A 21065-nucleotide genomic window follows, 5' to 3' on the forward strand; every position below is an offset into this window, starting at 1 on the left:
ATATCAAATTATTAATCGAAATCTATCTTAAAAGTCCAAAATATCGGTGGGTTTCGATATATATCGCTTTTTGCAATCATCAATTTTCTTATTTCTTCTCTTTCCAAATCTTTCGGTAAAACCAATATATAAACCAAATATATATTCCGATATATTTCGAATCCCAAACCCTTGGATGTTCAAAAACCACGCGGTTAAGATTTGATATAATATCAAAATTGGAACCAAATTTGATCGATTTGGCGTTTTTTTTAGTGTTTTTATCAACACATGTCTCTTTTAAAGATGAAAAAACACCAAATTATTATAAATCTGGTGTCTGATATTAGAATAGTGAGTGTCTCACCTAAGACTCTTAGATGCTCTTATAGCCAAAAGTCTAGTCCGGGTTGCCGATCAAAATTGGACTTTACTTGCCAGCTGGTCCCACCTTTCTAGATTGTTGTCATTACTAATCTGATGTTCTGAACTCCACTTGCCACTGAATCTGCTTCAGCAACACAGTCAACAAGTCACGCAAGAAAATACCTTTTCCAAGGCAGTTCTAGATGGATATCGTAACTCGTAACATGCATGCGCCTTTCTGTTTCATTGGTCCAACTTTTGTCTCATTTACAAACATGTTATACGTAGTGTACATTTTGCTCTTGTTTTGTTTTGTTGTTCTTCCACTCGAATACCAAAAGTTGAAAGAAGGGTACACTCATAAATAGAAGTGAGATGATGCTTTTCTCAAGTCCATCTGTTCAGACTTGCTCCTCACGCTTTTCCATTTTCCATGAGGAGATATAGAGAGAGATGTAGGTAAAGAACTTCTGATGTAGTATTTAAGCTCTTTTGTTGTTGCATTGCAAGAAAGAGTGGTCTAGAAATATGGAGATAGAAGGTGTGGAGGGAGGAAGAAGAGATAACAATTTCATTGAGAAAGAAGACGGCAAAGAGAGACAAGGTACGTATACTGTATACATGCATGCCCGAAAGTCTGAATAATCTATGTTACATAACTTCATGATTCATGTAAATCATGTTTAATTTATTAGTATTTCCAGCAATTTTGTTCACCAATTACCACACAAACTCTCCCTTGAAGTGCTTTTAATTTGTATGTGTTTAGTAGCTGCTTGTGAGCAAGGCAGCAAGCCATAGACCTCTCTAGGAATGTGATTATGTGAATTCCTAGTGAGTTGACCAGACAACAAGCAAAATGCCTAGTCTCATCAGTTTTTTTTGCTCTTGGCTATAGAAAAAAGGCCTAAGTGCATGTTAGATTGTCCTTCTGGAGATGCAGAACACTCTTGTATGATTTGGTTTAAATAATAATTTGAATGACTCGATGTACATTTAGCTTAATCATCAAATTCATTTGAATCTTTAATATTGCGTGTGTTTCTTGATATAATTGTAACAGGTACAGTATGGTCAGCAACAGCTCATTGCATCACAGCAGTAATAGGGTCGGGGATCTTAGCATTAGCTTGGAGTGTCGCGCAATTGGGCTGGATTATAGGGCCTATCTCTCTCCTTGCATTTGCTTCAATCACATATTACACTTCGACTCTCCTAGCTGATTGTTATAGGTGTCCAGATCCAATCACTGGCTCAAGAAACCACACGTATATGAGTGCTGTTAAATCATATCTAGGTACAACTCAATACAAATATTTACATTTTCCTTTTCCTTTATTCATTAATTGGCAGTATCCAATTTAGGGGTGAATCAATATAGTCTAACTCTTCTGATGTATGCTCCTAATCTGCATTGAATTATTGAAATCCATATAAATTTATCTTTGGTTAGTTCCTGCTATCGCCAATAACCAAATTGCTCTAGCATTGGCAATTAAGCAAGTTGGCCCTTGGTTCCTTAATTTTATTACTGTTGTTGGTTTCTGAGTCTAAGTTTCTTCTTATAGTAAAAATAAATATAACTTTGAGAAGAATCACCAAATGCAGTTGCTCTCAGGTGGTTCCTTCCATGCTTGGGAGGGCTTAGCAATAAGTACTTACCTAAAAAAGTAAATCCATGTTATTGCAGGTCCTAAGAATGTAATTGCGTGCTTCATAGCGCAGCACACAAATTTGTGGGGAGCTATGGTCAGCTACACGATTACTTCTGCTACCAGCATGAGGTACATGAATTACACTAGCTAGATCGTTGATCTGTTACTGCAAGAATGACTCATAGCAACATCCGGATGAACATCAAATGCAACACACATTTTATGCTTAACATGATAGTATTCAATTCAAATGCAACACACTTTAAGGACAAGATACATAGATAAACTGAAAGCAACACATGTAAACAACCAAAAGCCTAATATTTATGCCCTCATTTATTTTTTGAAAATAGGGCAATAGCGCGATCATATTGTTTCCACAAGCATGAGACCACGGGCTGTAGCGCTTCAGGGAATTCATTCATGATCATGTTTGGGGCAATCAATATTTTATTATCGCAGTTTCCAAACTTGGAAAAGATTACATGGCTTTCAGTTGTGGCAGCGGTGATGTCATTTGGCTATTCTACTATTAGCTTTTGCTTGTGTATGGCAAAATGGATATCTCATGGCGGAATTCGAGGGTCTCTGATGGGAATCATGTCTAGAGAGGATGCTACTCTTTCCTCAGCTTCTAAGACTTGGTCTACATTTCAAGCTCTAGGGAATATTGCTTTCGCATTTACTTATGCTGAGGTCTTGATTGAAATCCAGGTACGTATATGTTATTTTCTAAAGTAAGAACGTTCGTATTTCTTGAACCTTCGTCCTTTTCACAAATTATAGAAATTAAAGTTTCTTGTGTGTATCTCCAATTACATTTGTTCATAAGAATTTGATGTTGGAGTTATCCCTCACATGAGGAGAGAAACCGAGCCGAGAAACGCAAACTCGACATCCGAAGTCGATAAGTAATACTTCGAGCTCGATAACATATAGGCGACCAGCTTCAAAAGTGCCAGCCTGTCAGTCTTAAGCGACTGAATAATCTCTATTTTCGTGGGCCCTTGCTACAAGATTGGTTTTGGAGATAAAACCAAAATCAAGGTTTTGGAAAACCTAAGCTAACAGAACCAAACAAGTCAGAAGGATTGGAATCCAGACTAAAACAAAAGAGAGATAACCTTTACAGAGATACAACCCTGTAAAGAGATAAGAGTGATCTAGTAAGGTGAGAGACTGTAAAGGAGAGATTGTAATCTTCCTTCCCATTTTATTAAGAACTGGCTCTTGTGGAAGTAGGCATCATTGGCCGAACCACGGTAAATCTTTGTGTTGTGGTTTGTTGTTTAACTGCTTTACATTATTATTTGTTGTTGATAGTTGTTTAGCGAGTTGGGCATGTTAGTATAGGTAGTTTGTGATATTTGAGATTTATCTAGAGTTGAAGTGTGTTCATACAAGTTATCAGTGTAGTGGGGAACCGATTGGTATTGGTGTAATCCCCACAAAGTGGTATCGAGCCTTGGTTGGAATAGCCTAGGGTGTTATCCGAATCTTGGTCGAAGGTGTTTGTGAAATTCCCGAGAGAAGATTTGAGGTTAAATAACTTGTAGAGATGGACCATTCCGTGAACACTTTCGTATGATGATGAGTCCGAATAGGAAGAACTACACCATCCGGAAAGCCAAGATGGAAGACTTGCTATAACCTTGGCACTTCCCATTGAGAATGAGGGAGTAAAACCGAAAAGAATCCCGATGAAATTTTGGAAAAAGCTTGCGAAGAAAAGCTATTGGGTACATTCGACAATGGATAGGCGGCGGTGTCTTTCACCATGTGGCCCAAGAGACTACAACCTTCGATCATGGAAGAAACTTCGAAGACCTTTATGAGAGGAAGTCGGGTGGAAACAAAGTGCTAGTTCGTTAAGAAGTTTGCGCACCACGAAGTACCAAGAAGGTTCTTCAATGTCCGAGCATCTTAATGAAGTCTGAGAATATCATCAATCGGATGCATTTGATGAAGATCAATTTGGGAGACGAAGTTGAGGCTTTGTTTCTATTAGGCTCTCCCGAAAAGTTGGGAGACATTAGCGGTTTCTCTACATGGAGCGACCAAGGATGGAATTGTTACCATGGAGATGGCTACCGCGTCTTTGTTGAATGAGGAGACTAGAAGGAGTGCAAGAAGCGACTCTTCTAACTCGAAGGTCCTTTTCACGAGAAACGGGGGAGAGGTCGAAGCGAAAAACCATCTCGTTCTAGAGGTGATGACGAAGTAAATCTAGGGGTGAAGCTAGAACTCCTAAAGGCGAGGAGGCAATGTTACTATTGTGCCACCAAAGGCCACTTCGGATATGAGTCTGCGAGAACAAAGAAGGGATGAGAAGAATAACCGTGTACATGAAGACATGGTGCGGTGGAGGAACTAACACAGCGGAGATACTACCGCACTTAGTCGATGACCTGAGTGGGAATTGTGTCGATTGGTGGTGTGTCTTTGTCTTAGTACCTCATGTCGGGATCTGAGTGGGTGATAGATACGGGGAGCATCCTATCCACGTCACACCGCAAGACCGGGGGATTCTTCACTACCTACGGTTGTGGTGAATATGGTGAAGTGAGGATGGGTAACAGGTCTCAAGATTATAGGCATTGGAGATGTTCATGTAGAAAACCAATGTCGGCTACACCTTGACACTCAAGGATGTAAGACATGTCCCCGACATACGGTTAAGCCTAATTTCGGCCGGGAAATTAGATGATGATGGCTTTGTAAACTCGTTTGGTAGCGGGGTATGGAAATTGAGGGTTCCATTGTAGCGGCCGAGGGAAAGAAAACTTGCTCTCTTTACAAAACACAATAGTTTGTGTAAAGCGAGAAGCGAATCTTTAATCGCGCGAAGAAGAAGCTTCATCTGGCTGTGGCACAAGAGACGTATCACATGGGCATAAAAGGGATGGAAGTTCTTGCTAAGCAAAAGGCCATGCCGGATTATTAAAGGTACACATTTAAATACATGTACTCATTGTTTGGTAGGAAAGCAACACGGGGTGTCTTTCCAAAGATTCCCGTCTCCACGAAAAGGACAATCGGCCCTGAGCTAGTGCACACGGACTTATGTGGTCCTATGAGGTGAAGTCCCACCGGGGAGCTTCGTGACTTCTTGACATTCATTGATGATCGTCAAGAAAGATATGGGCCTATAGTCCAAGACCAAGGATGAAGTACTTGGCGTGTTTGAAAATTCCACGATGGTGGAAAGAGAGGCTGGGAAGTTGTTGAAGTGTATTCGCTCGGATAATGGGGGTGAGTACATTGGGCCATTTGAAGAGTATTGCGAGTCATGGGATTCGTCATGAGCGGACCGTTCCCAAGACACACCGCAATGAATGGAATAGCGAGAGAATGAACCGTACCCATTGTAGAGAGGATAAGATGCATGCTATCTCACTCTAAGCTACCTAGAAACTCTTGGGTAGAAGCAATGCGTCTGACCGTGCATGTGATCAACTATCACCAAAAAGCCTCTTAGTGATTATCCGTAGAGAGTATGGTCGGGCGGAGATGTTGATTATGGATACTTGAATATTTGGGTGCGGGGGCATTTGTGCATATTCGAAGGATGAGAGATTCAAGCTTGATGACAAAGCCAAGCGGTGCATTTTTCGATCTGAAAAGTTTGGTTACAAACTCTATGATCCGATTAACAAGAAGGTAATCCGAAGTCGAGATGTTGTGTTCTTAGAAGACCAAACCATAGCGGACTTTGAGGAGGGTGAAGAAGCTGGGCTTTCACCAATGATCTTGTTGATTCGAACCGGTTCCTGTTGTGGAACGCGTCACGCTTGAGAATCTGCAGAGAACCATGAGTTTGAAGCTCATGATGAAATCCTATTGCTCATGATGGGATAGAACCTATTGGTATAGAAGATGCGGATGAGATGCATGAACCACCACCGAGCAAGCGGTGTATCCTCCCCGAGGCACCCGGATGGGGGGGCAGGAGGTCCGACGCCTGAATAGCTTCAACCGGTATCCACCACATAACGCGTGCGTGCTACTATCGGATGGTGGAGAACCTATGTACTATCAAGAGGCACTTGAAGGTACGAACAAAAGAAAAGTGGTTGAAGGCCATGCATGGCGAGATGGATTCTTTGCATAAGAATCACACTTATGAGTTAGTTGAGAAACCCACGGGGAGAAAAGTTCTCAAGAATAAGTGGATATACAAAGTCAAGCATGAGGAGAACAATCCTCAACCAAGGCACAAAGCTTCGCTTTGTTGTGAAGGGGATTCGGTCAAAGGAAAGGGATTGACTTTGATGAGATTTTCTCTCTGTAGTGAAGATGACTTCTATCCGGGTGGTATTGGGTATGGCAGAACCTAGAGGTTGAGCAAATAGATGATGTTAAGGCGACTTTTCTTCATGGAGACCTTGAAGAAGATGTCTACATGGACCCGACGAGGAGGGTTTGAGGTCAAAGGCAAGGAGCACCTAGTATGCAAGTGATAAAAGAGCTTGTATGGGTTGAAATGCACCGAGATAAATGGTACATAAAGTTTGACTCCTTTATGGTGAAGCAAGGATACAAGAAGTCGCTAGATCATTGTCGCTTGTTCGAGAGATTTCGGATGGGGATTTCATAGTCTTTTGGCTTTGTATGTGGATGATATGTTGATAGTTGGCTTAAACATCAACAAGATATCCAAGTCAAGAAAGACTTGAGTAAGTCCTTTGAGATGAAGGATTTGGGTCAAGCAAAGCAGATACTTGGGATCACTTTCGTGGACAAAGAGTGGAAAGTTGTGGCTTTCTCAAGAAAGCTACATTGAGAAAGGTGTTGAAGAGATTCAACATGGATCAAAAGCCGCCCGGTCGGTTAACCGCTTGGTGGCGATTCGCGCGCATGACCAAAGAGATGTGTTCTAAGGGTGAGCATGGCGAGTCGGATGGAAAAGATTCCTTATGCATCCGCGAGGGGCGGTTTGATGTATGCCATGGTGTGTACTAGACCGGATATTGCTTTTCGCCGTTGGGGTGGTAAGCGATTTCACAATCAAATCCGGGTAAAGAACATTGGGAAGGTGTTAAGTGGATATTGAGATATCTCAAAGGCACTTCCAAATCATGTTTGTGCTTTGGTGGAAGTAAGCCCTTACTTGAAGGCTACAATCGATGCGGACATGGCGGTGATGTTGACTTCGATGAAGTCCACCTCCGGTTATCCGGTTACTTTTGCAATTTCTTGGCAATCTAAGTTGCAAAGTGTGTTGCCCTCTCCACTTCTGAAGCCGTTATATTGCGACCAGCGAGTGTTGCAAAGAGTTGCTATGGATGAAGAGGTTCTTCGACATAAAAGCGCAGTTTGTAGTTACTATGTTGTCGGGCGCCATCCACTTGAGCAAGAATCCGAAGTTTTCATTCTAGATCCAAGCACATACACGCGCGTTATCATTGGATTAGAGAAGTACTTTCGAAGACAAGCATTTGTGTATCGAGAAGATCCATACCGACAAAATCGGATATGATGACCAAAGTCTTACGAAAAGGTAAGTTTGATGTTTGTTGTCTTATTGAATGGCGACTCCTCTCCCGTTGATTTGTTGCATGGAGGTAGCCCCCTCATGCTAGATTGTTGAGTTATCCCTCACATGAGGAGAGAAACCGGAGCCGACGCGAAACGGGCAAACTTCCGGTCTACATTTCAAACATAGCTCTAAAGGGAATATTGTCAGTCTTCGGTCGACTTCGGCCTTTAGCTTCTATTTTCGTGGGCCCTTGCTACAAGTTATCCTAATTTGGTTTTGGAGATAAAACCAAAATCAAGGTTTTGGAAAACCTAAGCTAACCGTAAACCAAACAAGTCGGAAGGATTGGAATCCGGACTAAAACAAAAGAGATAACCTTTTGAGGAGATACAACCACAGTAAAGAGATAAGAGTGATCTAGTAAGGTGAGAGAGTAAAGGAGAGATTGTAATCTTCCTTCCCATTTTATTAAGAACTGGCTCTTGTGGAAGTAGGCATCATTGGCCGAACCACGGTAAATCTTTGTGTTGTGGTTTGTTGTTTAACTGCTTTACATTATTATTTGTTGTTGATAGTTGTTTAGCGAGTTGGGCATGTTAGTATAGGTAGTTTGTGATATTTGAGATTTATCTAGAGTTGAAGTGTGTTCATACAAGTTATCTGTGTAGTGGGGGAACCGATTGGTATTGGTGTAATCCCCAACATTTGAATCTTATTGCTGCATTTTGATTTTGCAACCTTATTTAAGATAAAACTGGTTGCAAATAAACAGGATACCTTGAGATCACCTCCTTCAGAGAATGTAACAATGAAAAAGGCAAGCTTGTACGGGATTGGTATAACAACCATTTTCTACATAGCCATTGGTTGCACAGGATATGCAGCTTTTGGTGACAGTGTACCAGGAAATATCCTTGCTGGATTTTATGAACCATTTTGGTTGGTGGATGTAGCCAACGTTTTCATCGTTGTCCATCTTGTTGGAGCCTACCAGGTTAGCATAGTATTTGGTTCGGTGATGTTTAAAGAACTTTTAATTAAATGCTATGTGTCATAGCTACTGCCATTGTAAGATGCTTGTTATGCTTGGCCTCATAGGCTGAACTTACATTGTAAATCCATGTCCTTCTCAGGTTTTTGCGCACCCAATTTTTGCCACCATAGAGAATAAGATTATCTCCACATGGCCGGATACCACGTTCTTTCAAAGCGTTTGCACAATAAGAGTGCCCTTCACAAAAGCGAGATTCTTAATCTTCATGCCAGCCAAAACGATCTCAAGATCAATCTTCATTATTTTTACAACAGTAGTTTCAATGTTGTTGCCCTTCTTCAATGCTATCATGGGGTTGCTTGGTGCAGCATCATTCTGGCCAATGACGGTGTATTTACCAGTAAACATGTATTTGTCTCAGAGGAAAATAGAACCAGGAACTCCCAAATGGTTTCTCTTACATGGATTGTGCCTGATTTGTTTGGCAGTCAGTTTTGCTGCAATGATTGGTTCATTTGTAGGGCTTATAGACAGTCTTAGACAGGCAAAACTTTTTCATATTGAATCTTAGTTGCTTAACAGGATCAGTATCAGTATAGGAACTACTTGAAGAATTGTATTGCTGTCCATGAAAGTGTAATTTACAATTTTTCTTCATTTGTTCATTTAAAGAGCTCAATGCAACCCTATCAGGCATTTTTTTTTCATATTTCCTTTGATCAAATACGAGAGCATCCTCGACTGTTTCAGCTTCTGCAAAAGAATGAACAGAGGGAGTATCTTTCTCCTGTTTATTCAGAGCAGACTGCAGAATAGCATGTAAAACTTTAAAATCTGAAACAAGCAACCTAGGGAATGGAATGACATACCAAGAGAAAAGGATAACACTATTTCAAGCATTTTTCAACCTCATTGAAAATATAAATAAACAAATAAATATTATAAGCACATTTGTCAGCACCATTTCACACATTTAAGGGAATTCATACATTTTTTGTTGATAAACAGGAAATTAATACATTGTAACACACTGTCCAAATATAATTTAACTTATAAAACATTGCTTTTTTTTATTCTACATTGAAAGTGCAGTAATCATTGGTCGAAAGCATCCATGAATGATCAAACTGTCTTGAAACGGTAAGAGGCATAAGACAGCGAACCTTCGCTCCAGCTATGATGAATCAGTTCTGCTTTGGCATTTTCACCTGCAGCCCCAAGTGCAACGTGCAATGGATAAAAGTGCTCAGGCCATGGGTGTGCCATTTTGGCGAATGGGGCCTTCGTTTCATAGTTATTCACATCTTCATGTCTGTCAAGTATCATAAGTCAATACTTTGTACATAGTTGACACAAAGGAACTAAAATACAAGGCAACACGAACATACAGATTCTCCAGTGTTTCGAGTACGGAACAAGATTATAATTGCTACTGTAATGCCAAGGTTGCTCAAGGAAAGGAAAAAAGAAAGAAATAGGTTTCAATTGTGAATATATACCTTCCATTTATTAGAGATTCTTTCAGCCATGTATCAAATTCTTCAGCCCAAGAGGCAACAGGACCATCACTCCGATCAAGTGCCCTCAAGTTATGAGTTGCACTTCCTGACCCAATTATAAGGACTCCTTCCTCTCTAAGAGGAGCCAATGCCTTGCCCATATTATAATGATGGGCTCCATCCATGTCTGTTTGAACCGAAAGTTGACACACCGGGATGTTAGCCTTAGGATACATAAGCATGGCGGGAACCCATGCACCGTGATCAAGTCCGCGTGCTTTGTCTTCTTTTACACAATTGAAACCACTTGCCAACAACAACTCCTTTGCTCTCATGGCTAGTTCTGGTGCACCTGGTGCCGGGTACTTGAGCTGGTGAACAACAAGAGCAACATCAAATTGGTAAAGTTGGAAGAGAACAAATTAGACATTTTCAATTGATGAGATGCCTCACTCTTTATGAACCACAGCATATCAGATGGGACATACAGGACAAGTAGATGAAGCTAGATGCATTCTAGATTCTGTATATGGTTACCTCTACAAATAGTGAACGATCCTCATGTCTAGGCATTTAGCTAGCCTTTGCATTGCATATACATGTCATAATAGCTTTCTGACAACATCTTACTAGCCCCAATTTTATAAATACCAAAAACAGTTCTAACATATAGTGCGTGTAATGCAAAAACCATGTGTGTGTGTGCATGTTTTTCTCAAAACCACAAACGCAACTTGTATCACGATGATTATCAAAAAAACCATGGTTTGATCCACTGGACCTTTTTTTTTGTTGATATAATGGAGATTGCTATTTGAGTTGAGCCAGTTGTATACTTGTAAGCTCAAGCTCAGGTTGCTTGTTAAACAAGCTTTGAAATCTGTTCGGGTTGTTGCCTCATGAACACAGGCATTCAGATTTGTATCATGGCCCAAAAAATAAACGTTTAGTTAGGGTGGGGAGGCCGCAACATGGTGTGGCCCTCTCTAGTTCTAGTGAGAGAAACCTTATACCCTTTCCATTTCTAGTAATCTTTTATCATAGGCTATAAGAGTTCCTACAAAAAAAGCTCCCTTTTTAGGCAAACTTCCCAAGCTTGACCACCATTGACTGACAACTTCTACTTCTCTGGCCAGGCTCTTTTTGAAGATCTCTCCTCTAAGAATTGATCTATACTCTACCACTATGGAAAACCCACTAGCTTCGGTCAATGATTTCCCCCCCTTACCAGCAACATCTCTAACTGTTGCTTGTAATGTTACTCCTCAAAATGCTAACTTGGCCTCTCCTTCAGCTCAAGTTAGTACTACTGCTGCTAATTCTTCATGGAGCTCTCTCTTTAAAGGGAGTCGCTCTGACAACTCTGCTGCACTAAAGAAGGTGAATGTCAACATAGTTGACGGTGTTGCAACAATCCCATCTGAGCTTATCAACAAGGGTATAAATGAGTGGAGCAACTACGTGGTGGGGTTCTTCTTCGGAAGGAGGCTGCCTTACCCACTAGTGCGAGATTTCGTGCAAAAAAACTGGAAACTCAAAGGTGGGTACTCCATCTCTACTGACAAAGATTTATTTTACTTCAAGTTTAGTTTAGTGGAAGACATGAGGCAAATCTTAGAAGCAGACCCAATCTATATCACTGGGAAGCTTTTTGTCATTCGGCAGTGGACACCGGAGGTGGAAGCTCAGAAATCTTCTATCAAAACACTGCCAGTTTGGGTAAAACTGATGAACCTACCCAAACAACTATGGACAGATGATGGACTCGACTATGTAGCAAGTCTAATAGGAAACCCTATGTGTATGGACCAGGCCACTAAGCTAAGGCAAAGGCTTAACTTTGCAAAGTTTTGTGTTGAGGTTCCAGTTGATCATGAGTACAAGAAATCAGTTAGGATCAAGATGAATGAAAAGGAGATGGACATAGACCTTGAATATCCATGGATTCCCGTTGCCTGCTCAACTTGCAAAAAATTTGGGCACAAAGCAGTCAGTTGTACATCAAACACTAAAACTGTATGGGTAGTGAAAGAGACCAGTGACAAACAGAAAGAGCAAACAGTGAATGTACCAACTGAAGTAGCTGAAGTCATTAATGTGGTGGAAAATAACACTACAGCTCAGGACTCCGATGTAATTTCTATATCTCCAGCTACAGAGCAACCTAGTAAGCCAATTGTGCAGAATGTAAATCCCTTCCAAATGATTGAGCAAGAAGAACAGGAGGAATTAAGTACACCTGTACAAATCAACTGTCAACATCAACATCACAGTGATGTAAGAGGTGGCACTTCTGCAAGAGGAAGTTTTAGAGGTGGCTCTGCTACTAAAGGTGGAACATCATCTAGAGGTGGCCTAACTGTTAGTATGGGTGCTTCTAACAGAGGAGACTCAACTGGTAGGGTAGTATCATATGAGAAAGACCCTATAAATGTCTTGGCAGTTGGGACTCAAGAGATGAACACTTTGGAGTTAGCTAATGCGAGCGAAGGAGAATTAGAAGATGATCTCCTTGAATCAGAACACGAATTATTTGTAGATCATGTTCCTAAGAATACATCAGGGTATACAACCCAGTCTAAGGATCAAAACGAATGGAGTGTTGTGAATCCAAAAAGAAGCAAAAGAATACAAGAGCGTTCTTCGGGAGAAGTAGAGCCCACTCTTGCAATGATGAAAAAGGTAAAGTCAATAATTAAAAACAAAAAGATGGGGAATCTTGAGGACTACACCAAAGAATTTTGGGATGACACTCTAGGACTCACTTATGTGTGTTGTGCTTGCGAGGGTTTCTTCTGTGACTATGAGAAAGAGCAGACTCATCTTAGGAAGGATCATCCAAAGATAGTGAAGCAATTAATGGCCAAAAAGTAAGAGAATGAGATAGCATTGCTTGCTATCACTTCATTCTTGATCGAGGACCCATTGTGATATGTCTAGCTAGTGAGTAATCTCATCTTTGTCAAGTTTGTTGCGTGTTGCATTTTTATTTTGTAAGGCTTTGTGTGCTTCCCTAATGATCTAACTCTCAGGGAGGCTTTGTAAGGTTCAACGTTCAATAAACACAGGTGGGGGTCTGCCTTAACCCCATAACCATTTCAAAAAAAAAAAAAAAAAAAAAAAGCTTATACAGACAAGCTCGACCGCCCTATAAACCATCAAAGACTGATCCAAAAAAGCCTAAGCAGCTCAACTGCTCTACTCATTTTCCATCCAGTTAAAAGCACAATCATCAATTACCAAATCATCAAAATATCAATTGGAGTTGGCAATCAAAATATAAACAGTTGATGAATTGAGGAAGAGACTAGAGAGACGGGGGTAACAGTACTGCACACCTGATACATGGGCTTAGGAAACCCATAAAAATCATAGATGGTGTCGTTTGGACCATTTATAACGTTCACAGTTGGTTCCGAAGTCTCCCAATGCGCAGATATCACAAGTATGGATTTGAGCTTTTCATGAAACACCTTGTTTTCCCATGATTTCAAAAAGTGTCTTGCTGGTAGTGAATCATCAATTGATAGCGTTGGTGATCCATGTGAAATGAAAAACGTATCCATTAACAGCTTACAAGAAGAAAGTCGAATTATGAGATGGTTTGTAAAGTTTTCTCTGAGACAAAAAGACGTGCCATCTCGCATGTCTTTTAAAGGATATATTCATTGACTTTCCCTCATGTTTTAACTCAACACGAGTGATTTCGTTGCCAATGTGGCATCAGTTCAAGTAGTCAAGTACTTAACAGTTCAACAGGCGACACCATTGAGCACAGTGCACGTCAAAGTACCAAACCAAGGGGACGAATTGGTTTGTGTGGCTTCAAAAACCTCCGATGGAATGAAACATCCCGCCACACAGAAAAAAAAAAAATCTCGAAGTCGTGCACAACATACAATTTAAAAAACTGCAAACAATCCAACATCCCGCATGAGCGGAGGTGGAAAGAATTTTGAGAGAGGAAAATAGATGGGTTTGTGGTTGGGAAGAAAGAGAGTTGGGTTTTTCAGGGAGATCCAGAGCATTGAAATTGCTCTAACAGTTCAACAGGCAACACCATTAAGACAGTGCACGTCAAAACCAAACCAAAATACTTTTTTTGGCTACATACCCCGATGTGGCCACACCGACACACCTGATCTCGAAGTCGCGCACATACACTAAACATACGTCCTAAGGATTTAACATCGTAATAAGAAGTCCAGTCCAAGTCCCACGAGATGTAGTTGCACACTTGCACTAGTGTCCTAGGGAGAACTCCTACAGTTATAATTGTATTTCTATGTTTTCAATAGTAAAAAAAGCGGTCAACTATTGCACATATGCCACATGGTGGATGGTGCGACTGTAGGTGAAGCGACATGCTGGGGGTGGGGGAGATTTCTAACAGTAAAAGAACTTCTAGAAACCGGAATTGTGATTTATAGAATCATACGAACTTCACTGGAATAGAATGAACAGAGGGAGTATCTTTCTCCTGTTTATTCCAAACAGATTGCAGAATAGTAATCTGAAACAATTCAAGCAACCTCAGAAACGGAGTAACTTAACAAGAGAGAAAGAAAACAATATTTCAAGCTTTCTTCAGTCCCATTGCAAAAAGAAATAAACAAATATATATTGTAAGAACATTTGTCAACACCATTTGTCCATTTCACACATTTAAGGAAATTTATACAAAGAATTTGACTTATAAAACATTGCTTTTTTATTCTGCATACATAATACATTGAGAGTTAAGTAATCATTGTCGAAAGCATCCATGAATGATCAATCTGTCTTGAAACGGTAAGAGGCATAAGACAGTGAACCAAGGCTCCAGCTATGATGGATCAGTTCTGCTTTGGCATTTTCACCTGCAGCCCCAAGTGCTACGTGCAATGGATAAAAGTGATCAGGCCATGGATGTGCCTTTTAGCGAATGGGGCCTTTTTTCATAGTTATTCACATCTTCATGTCTGTCAAGTATCATAAGTTAATACTTTGTACATAGTTGACACAAAGGAACTAAAATACAAGGCAACACGAACATACAGATTCTCTAGTGTTTTCAGTAAGAACAAGATTATAATTGCTACTGTAATGCCAAGGTTGATCAAGGAAAGGAAAAAAGAAAGAAATAGGTTTCAATTGTGAATGTATACCTTCCATTTATTAGAGATTCTTTCAGCCAAGTATCAAATTCTTCAGCCCAAGAGACAACAGAACCATCACTCCGATCGAGCGCCCTCAAGTTATGAGTTGCACTTCCTGACCCAATTATAAGGACTCCTTCCTCTCTAAGAGGAGCCAATGCCTTGCCCATATTATAATGATACGCTCCATCCATGTCAGTTTGAACTGAAAGTTGACACACCGGGATGTTGGCCTTAGGATACATAAGCATGATGGGAACCCAAGCACCGTGGTCAAGTCCGCGTGCTTTGTCTTCTTTTACACAATTGAAACCACTTGCCAACAACAACTCCTTTGCTCTCATGGCTAGTTCTGGTGCACCTGGTGCCGGGTACTTGAGCTGGTGAACAACAAGAGCAACACCAAATTGGTAAAGTTGTAAGAGAACAACTACAGCATTTTCAGTCGATGAGATGCCTCACTTTTTATGGACCACAACGTATCAAATGGGAGATACAGGCCAAGTAGATGAAGGTGCATTCAAGATTGTGTATATATACCTCTACAAATAATGAACCTCATCATGTATAGGCTTTAGCTACCCTTTGCATTTCACATACATGTCTATATCTTACCAGCCCCAGTTTTATAAATACCAAAAAAGTTGTAATATATACTGTAATAGCTAGTGTAATACTGCTCTTCTGTCAAGCATCAGGTCATCAAATCAACTTTGAAAAATCTGATCTGCTAACTGATAGAACTTTTAAGCTGGTCTAAGAACTTTTGACATCAAATAAAAATCTCAAACTTGAATGTTGTCCTTCAACCCGTATACTACAAAACAGATATCTACCCTTAGACATTTTGAGTTTTTGATTACTCATCCCATTGATGTACATCGTTTTTCTGGGACATTTAAACACTAGGAAAGTTCACTTTCGGTTAATTTTGAAAAGTCAAAGTATATCAATGCATAAAAGAGGATACAAATCTAGCTCTCCTTGCTAAAAAGGTTGGGAACAAAATGACGTGGATGGACGTCCAACACGGAAAATCAAGATTTCTTGACTGATAAACCATTGACTCTAACCTCAAAATCCTAAAGTCTACCAAAAGGATTGGGATGGGAAATAGATCAACCGTTCAGAAAGATGGATCCCAAGCAAAGAATGAATAGTAAATATACCGGAAATAAAACCGATTTTTAGTCTCGGACCTCATTGATAGCAACACAAGGAAATCAAAATCTATCACATTTTGCGATTATCTCCATTCCACTTTCGCATAAGAAAAGACTAGAGTTTGGGCAACAATTAATGGAATACGGTGAAATCAGGGTATCAACGCTATAACCGCAACCAAAACCCCGATACATTGGAGAATCATCCGGAAACCCAATAGAAATATTCATAGATGGTGCTTTAAACTCATCCTGGACCATTTATAGGTTTTAAACTTTAACCCGTGACAGTTGGGTCCGAACCTGCTCAAAAAGAATGCCCTTTCCCAATGGAGACCAGATATCCCCAAATTGTTATGGATTTGGATATCAAAGACTCAACAATTTTGAGAAATCAACTGGAATATGGAACTCTTTGTAATCATCTGCTGAACATCAAAAAGTGAAATGACTTTTGAACAAAAAGGGTCAGTGAATCAATCAAAGCTAGATTGTTTTGGAAGATCCAAAGGATGCCCAGATATGAAAAAGGTATCCATTAACAGCTTACAAGAAGAAAGTCGATTTACGAATGACTATATATAGGGATAAAGAACTACGACGGGGTTTTATTGATAGATTACGAGCTTAACATTTTCCTAGCGTAAGCTTTGGCCATGAGACTAATCTCTTTTACATAAAAGGACATTTGATTTTAAGGAGAAGACAGGGGATAGTCCATTTCATTGAGGATATTCGCCATTGTTTCCTTGTTAAAACATATCCATCACCCACATATTGAAGTAAATGCAACAGCGACACACTGGCACGTTTGGCAATTTTTAGTCATCACATGAGCTGGCATGATAGACCTCAGATATCAAAAGATCAGTTTTTCTGACTGTATGGGTATTTCAACGCCCCGTTTAGTTTAAATAATATGAAAAATGTTTGAGGAAAAAAAAAAAAAAAGCTAGTGTAATACTGCTAACTGATAGAACTGGCTGGTCTAAGAACTTTATAAATAAAAATGAATTGAATGTTGTCCTTACGTATACTGATATACCTTAGACATTTTGAGTTTTTGACAATGAGTAGTACTCTTTCACAATTTTGATGTCAGTGTATCAATGCATAAAAGAGGACAAAAAATACCAACAAAATGACGTGGATGACGTCCAACACGGAAAGTAGGTGATAGATAAACATTGCTAACCTCAAAAAGTCTACCAACTAGATAACCGTAGACAATAGCATTAATGAATAGTAACTCCGGAAATAAAATTGAAGTTGACAATCAAAATCTACACATTTGATGAATCAAGAAAAGACTAGACAGAAAGTGGGGCAACGCTACGCACCTGATACATGGGCTTAGGAAACCCATAGAAATCATAGATGGTGTCGTTTGGACCATCTATAACGTTCACAGTTGGTTCCGAAGTCTCCCAATGCCCAGATATCACAAGTATGGATTTGGGCTTTTCTTGAAATACCTTGTCTTCCCATGACTTCAAAAAGTGCCTTGCAGGTAGTGAATCATCAATAGATAGTGTTGGTGATCCATGTGATATGAAAAAGGTATCCATTAACAGCTTACAGGTAGTCGATTTATGAATAACTATATAGGAAAAGAGACGTAGTAGATAGATGAGCTTATTTGTAAAGCTTTCTTTGAGACAATCTCTTTTTAAAGGACATTGATTTTGACTTCTTACCCTTTTTTTTATTCTTAAATTCTTTCTATTGACAAACACTAGTTTTTCGGTTGGCAATTTGGCATCATCAGTGACGATCACTCCAGGTACAAAACAGTCTGACACCAACATCCCAACTCCCAACCATTGAGAACCTCTCACTGCACGCCAATGTACCAAACCAAAGGGGGGAATTGGTCAGTGTGTCTTGGCTACGCTGGCACACCTGCCTTGAAGTCGCGCCCACATACACTTAATGGAAAACATGGTATCAGAAGTACAATCCAAGTCTCTCAACATGTTAGTTGCATGCTTGCACAAGTGTCCTGGGGAGAACTGCTGAAGTTCTAATTGTATTTCTATATTTTCAATAGTTAAAGATTAGTCAAGTATTGCATATGCCATACGGTGCAACTGTAGATGAAGCGATTGTTTGAGCTTTCTTTGCTGTTTTGGCTTCATTTGTGCATATATAGGTCATAGGTGTGAAGAACTCTCTTTAGACATCTATTTATAAGGGGTAACAGAGAATTAAGAACTCGTGCATATGAATGCTATTGTCAGCCCGTCTCTATAACTTTTGACTTGCACATTGGGGGTGGGGGTCTGATAGAAACAGAATATCTAGAAACTGAAATTGTGATTGACAGGAATCAGTAGTGCATCCTAAACATAAGGTGCCAACAACAAAGCCAGTAGCTACCTTACATTTTTGGAGCATTTTCTCATTGGTTTCTCTAGAAACAAATGAGATGACAATAATTACATACATATAATCTTTCAAATGCCAATTTTTATTGTCATCAGGAATAAATACGATTGTCGAAAGTGCATCCGTGAATGATCAATTTGTTGTGAAACGGTAAGAGGCATAAGAAATTGAACCAAGGCTCCAACTATGATGGATCTGTTCCGCCTTAGACTTGTCCCCTGCTGCCCCAAGTGCTACGTGCAAAGGGTAAAAGTGATCTGGGTGGGGGTGTGCCTTTTTGGCATATGGGGCCTTCTTCTCGTAATGGTTTACATCTTCATATCTGCAAAACAATCCTTTCCAAGTTCAACATATAATCATAGAGGTCCCCTTGTTTATGAACATAAGTTACCAACAATGCTTTTCTCTATCTCCATATTTTTTCTAAATAATCAATGGAAAAACTTAGATTTTGAGTGCAGTACCTTCCGTTTAATAGAGACTCTTTGAGCCATGTATCAAAGACTTCAGCCCAAGAAACAACATGACCGTTACTCATATCCATTTCTCTCAAGTTGTGTGTAGCACTTCCCGATCCAAATATAAGTACCCCTTCTTCTCTAAGAGGAGCCAATGCCTTGCCCATGTTATAGTGATAGGTTCCATCCTTGTTGGTTTGAATAGAAAGTTGACACACTGGAATGTCAGCATTGGGATACATGAGCATGGTGGGCACCCAAGCACCATGGTCGAGTCCGCGTCCTTTTTCTACATTTACGCGTTTAAAGCCGCTCGCTATCAACAACTCCTTAACTCTCATTGCTAGGTCTGGTGCACCTGGTGCAGGGTACTTAATCTGGTGTATAAAGAACCCAAGTTCAAGGAAATTCATTAAATCTTTTAATTATGATTAAGACTTCAGAAACATAAAATCGTCTACGATTAAAGCATTAAACCAATAGCAAAATTGTATATAAGACAATGAAACCTTTATGAAGAGCAATGTGGCAAAACATAATATTGAATTGAAGGATTGAAAAATAAGTCTGGGCACCTGATACATGGATTTAGGAAAACCATAAAAATCATAGATGGTGTCATTGGGACCATTTACTACGTTCACTGTCGGTTCTGAAGTCTCCCAATGCCCAGATATCACAAGTATGGCTTTGGGCTTCTGATGCCATACCTTGTCTTGCCATGATTTCAAAAGTGCCTTGCAGGCAATGAATCATCAATGGAGAGCGTTGGTGATCCATGTGAGATATAAAATGTGTCCATATCACCTTTACTAGATATAAACTTCAAACTTACAAGAATAATCGAGGGTAAGAGAGGGAGAAGATGATGGTTTGATTTGATGTTTAGTTGACAAGGAAAATTTAACGTTTTATAGAAAATTAAATGTAGAAGATATATACAACGTAGTTCAGAACATCAATCTTGACTTTCTTTCTTGTGTTCATTTTTCATATTACGGTTAAATTCCCTATTTTTAACGTTGGACTTCTAATCTTAGAGCATAACAGTTTAGATGGTTGGATGTCCAAGTTGGTCATCCTCAATCCATGAGCACTAAGAGATTGAGGCCCAAAGACAAAGCCCAATAATAATTTTGTAATAACTAATAAATCCATTTTGATTTTTCATTTCGCCATAAGAGCATCAGAATAAGTTTGTGGACATATCACTATTTGCTGTCCACAAGACCTCATGTTTTGATTGGTGGAGAGGCTGCCCAAGAAAGCTATTTACCTGCTCGCAAAAACTTGTTTATTTGGCCCACAAAGTGTTTGGACCAATGAGAAGGGAGCATTCCCAATGCAAGTAACTTTTTTTCACCTCCGTATAACTATTCCCCTTCTTTGCTACCTTTGTGGTGAAAAACAATAAAAAGTTGTCCAATGCATAAGTGACTTTAAATCTTAGACGGAATGTTTGATTCCGTCTGAATGTAAAAATAAAAAAAACGCACCGGACGAAATGAAACGTCCCGTTTGAAATTTAAAAAAAAAAAACAAAAAAAAAACGTCGAAAAAACAAGCAAGACGGAATAAAATTTCATCCGAAAAAAAAAAACAAAAAAATTTTAAAAAACACACATGAGACGGAATAAAACATTTCGTTCGAAGCTCACAACTCAGTGAAAATCTCAATAGCAAGTGCTACCCCCTGTTGTGATTTAGTTACAAGTCACCAACTTTGTCACCCTTGCATTGAGCAATAATTTTTTGGTATTCAAAATTAAAAACTCCCAATTTCCCCTCATAGTGACTTGTATTGAGAATGTTCTAAGTCCTAAACTGGGCTAACGTCATCATTTTTTTATTTTAATTTATAATTTTTCAATTTTGATTTAAGCTCAAGTCCTGAAAATATTTTTAATTTTGATTTTACATATAAAAATTTAAAATTACATATATAA

General features: G+C 39.5%; 3 protein-coding genes and 1 pseudogene across 4 annotated transcripts; 1 reads left to right on the top strand and 3 right to left on the bottom strand.

The window, feature by feature from the left end:
* The first annotated feature begins 815 nt into the window (after positions 1-815).
* Positions 816-9152, top strand: LOC147500900 (amino acid permease 3-like). Its single transcript, XM_086605907.1, has 6 exons — positions 816-949; positions 1409-1642; positions 2036-2129; positions 2354-2714; positions 8252-8473; positions 8613-9152. The coding sequence occupies exons 1-6, from the start codon at positions 874-876 to the stop codon at positions 9042-9044; spliced, it is 1419 nt and encodes a 472-aa protein (XP_086462033.1). The 5' UTR covers positions 816-873; the 3' UTR covers positions 9045-9152.
* Positions 9153-9392: 240 nt separating this feature from the next.
* On the bottom strand, positions 9393-13697 carry LOC147500901 (4,5-DOPA dioxygenase extradiol-like). The gene is made up of 3 exons (XM_086605908.1): positions 13311-13697; positions 9973-10343; positions 9393-9785 (listed from the first exon to the last, which is right to left on the bottom strand). Exons 1-3 carry the CDS (start codon positions 13617-13619, stop codon positions 9596-9598), a joined length of 870 nt encoding a protein of 289 aa, XP_086462034.1. The 5' UTR covers positions 13620-13697; the 3' UTR covers positions 9393-9595.
* An 871-nt stretch (positions 13698-14568) lies between these two features.
* LOC147500902 (4,5-DOPA dioxygenase extradiol-like) lies at positions 14569-17901 on the bottom strand. The gene is given in 4 exon segments (XM_086605909.1): positions 14569-14889; positions 14891-14933; positions 15120-15490; positions 17614-17901. Coding segments are annotated over 4 exon segments (786 nt in total). The 5' UTR covers positions 17842-17901; the 3' UTR covers positions 14569-14745.
* Positions 17902-18556: 655 nt separating this feature from the next.
* On the bottom strand, positions 18557-20072 carry LOC147500903 (4,5-DOPA dioxygenase extradiol-like; annotated as a pseudogene). Its single transcript, XR_015221190.1, has 3 exons — positions 19695-20072; positions 19126-19496; positions 18557-18983 (listed from the first exon to the last, which is right to left on the bottom strand). The product of XR_015221190.1 is annotated as a 4,5-DOPA dioxygenase extradiol-like (transcript).
* Positions 20073-21065: the final 993 nt, after the last annotated feature.

The sequence above is a fragment of the Coptis chinensis genome, chromosome 4, assembly GCF_015680905.1.
Source record: "Coptis chinensis isolate HL-2020 chromosome 4, ASM1568090v1, whole genome shotgun sequence".
Classification (NCBI taxonomy): domain Eukaryota; kingdom Viridiplantae; phylum Streptophyta; class Magnoliopsida; order Ranunculales; family Ranunculaceae; genus Coptis; species Coptis chinensis.

What these genes read in the sequence shown, in the direction of transcription:
- LOC147500901 (XM_086605908.1), bottom strand. Translation starts at nt 13,619, where the DNA reads ATGCGAGATGGCACGTCTTTTTGTCTCAGAGAAAACTTTACAAACCAT. An exon ending in TTCCTAAGCCCATGTATCAG is followed by an intron (nt 10,344 to 13,310) that starts GTGTGCAGTACT and finishes GTTGTTCACCAG; the next exon opens with CTCAAGTACCCGGCACCAGG. An exon ending in GAATCTCTAATAAATGGAAG is followed by an intron (nt 9,786 to 9,972) that starts GTATATATTCAC and finishes GATACTTGACAG; the next exon opens with ACATGAAGATGTGAATAACT.
- LOC147500900 (XM_086605907.1), top strand. Translation starts at nt 874, where the DNA reads ATGGAGATAGAAGGTGTGGAGGGAGGAAGAAGAGATAACAATTTCATT. An exon ending in AGACGGCAAAGAGAGACAAG is followed by an intron (nt 950 to 1,408) that starts GTACGTATACTG and finishes TAATTGTAACAG; the next exon opens with GTACAGTATGGTCAGCAACA. An exon ending in TGCTGTTAAATCATATCTAG is followed by an intron (nt 1,643 to 2,035) that starts GTACAACTCAAT and finishes ATGTTATTGCAG; the next exon opens with GTCCTAAGAATGTAATTGCG.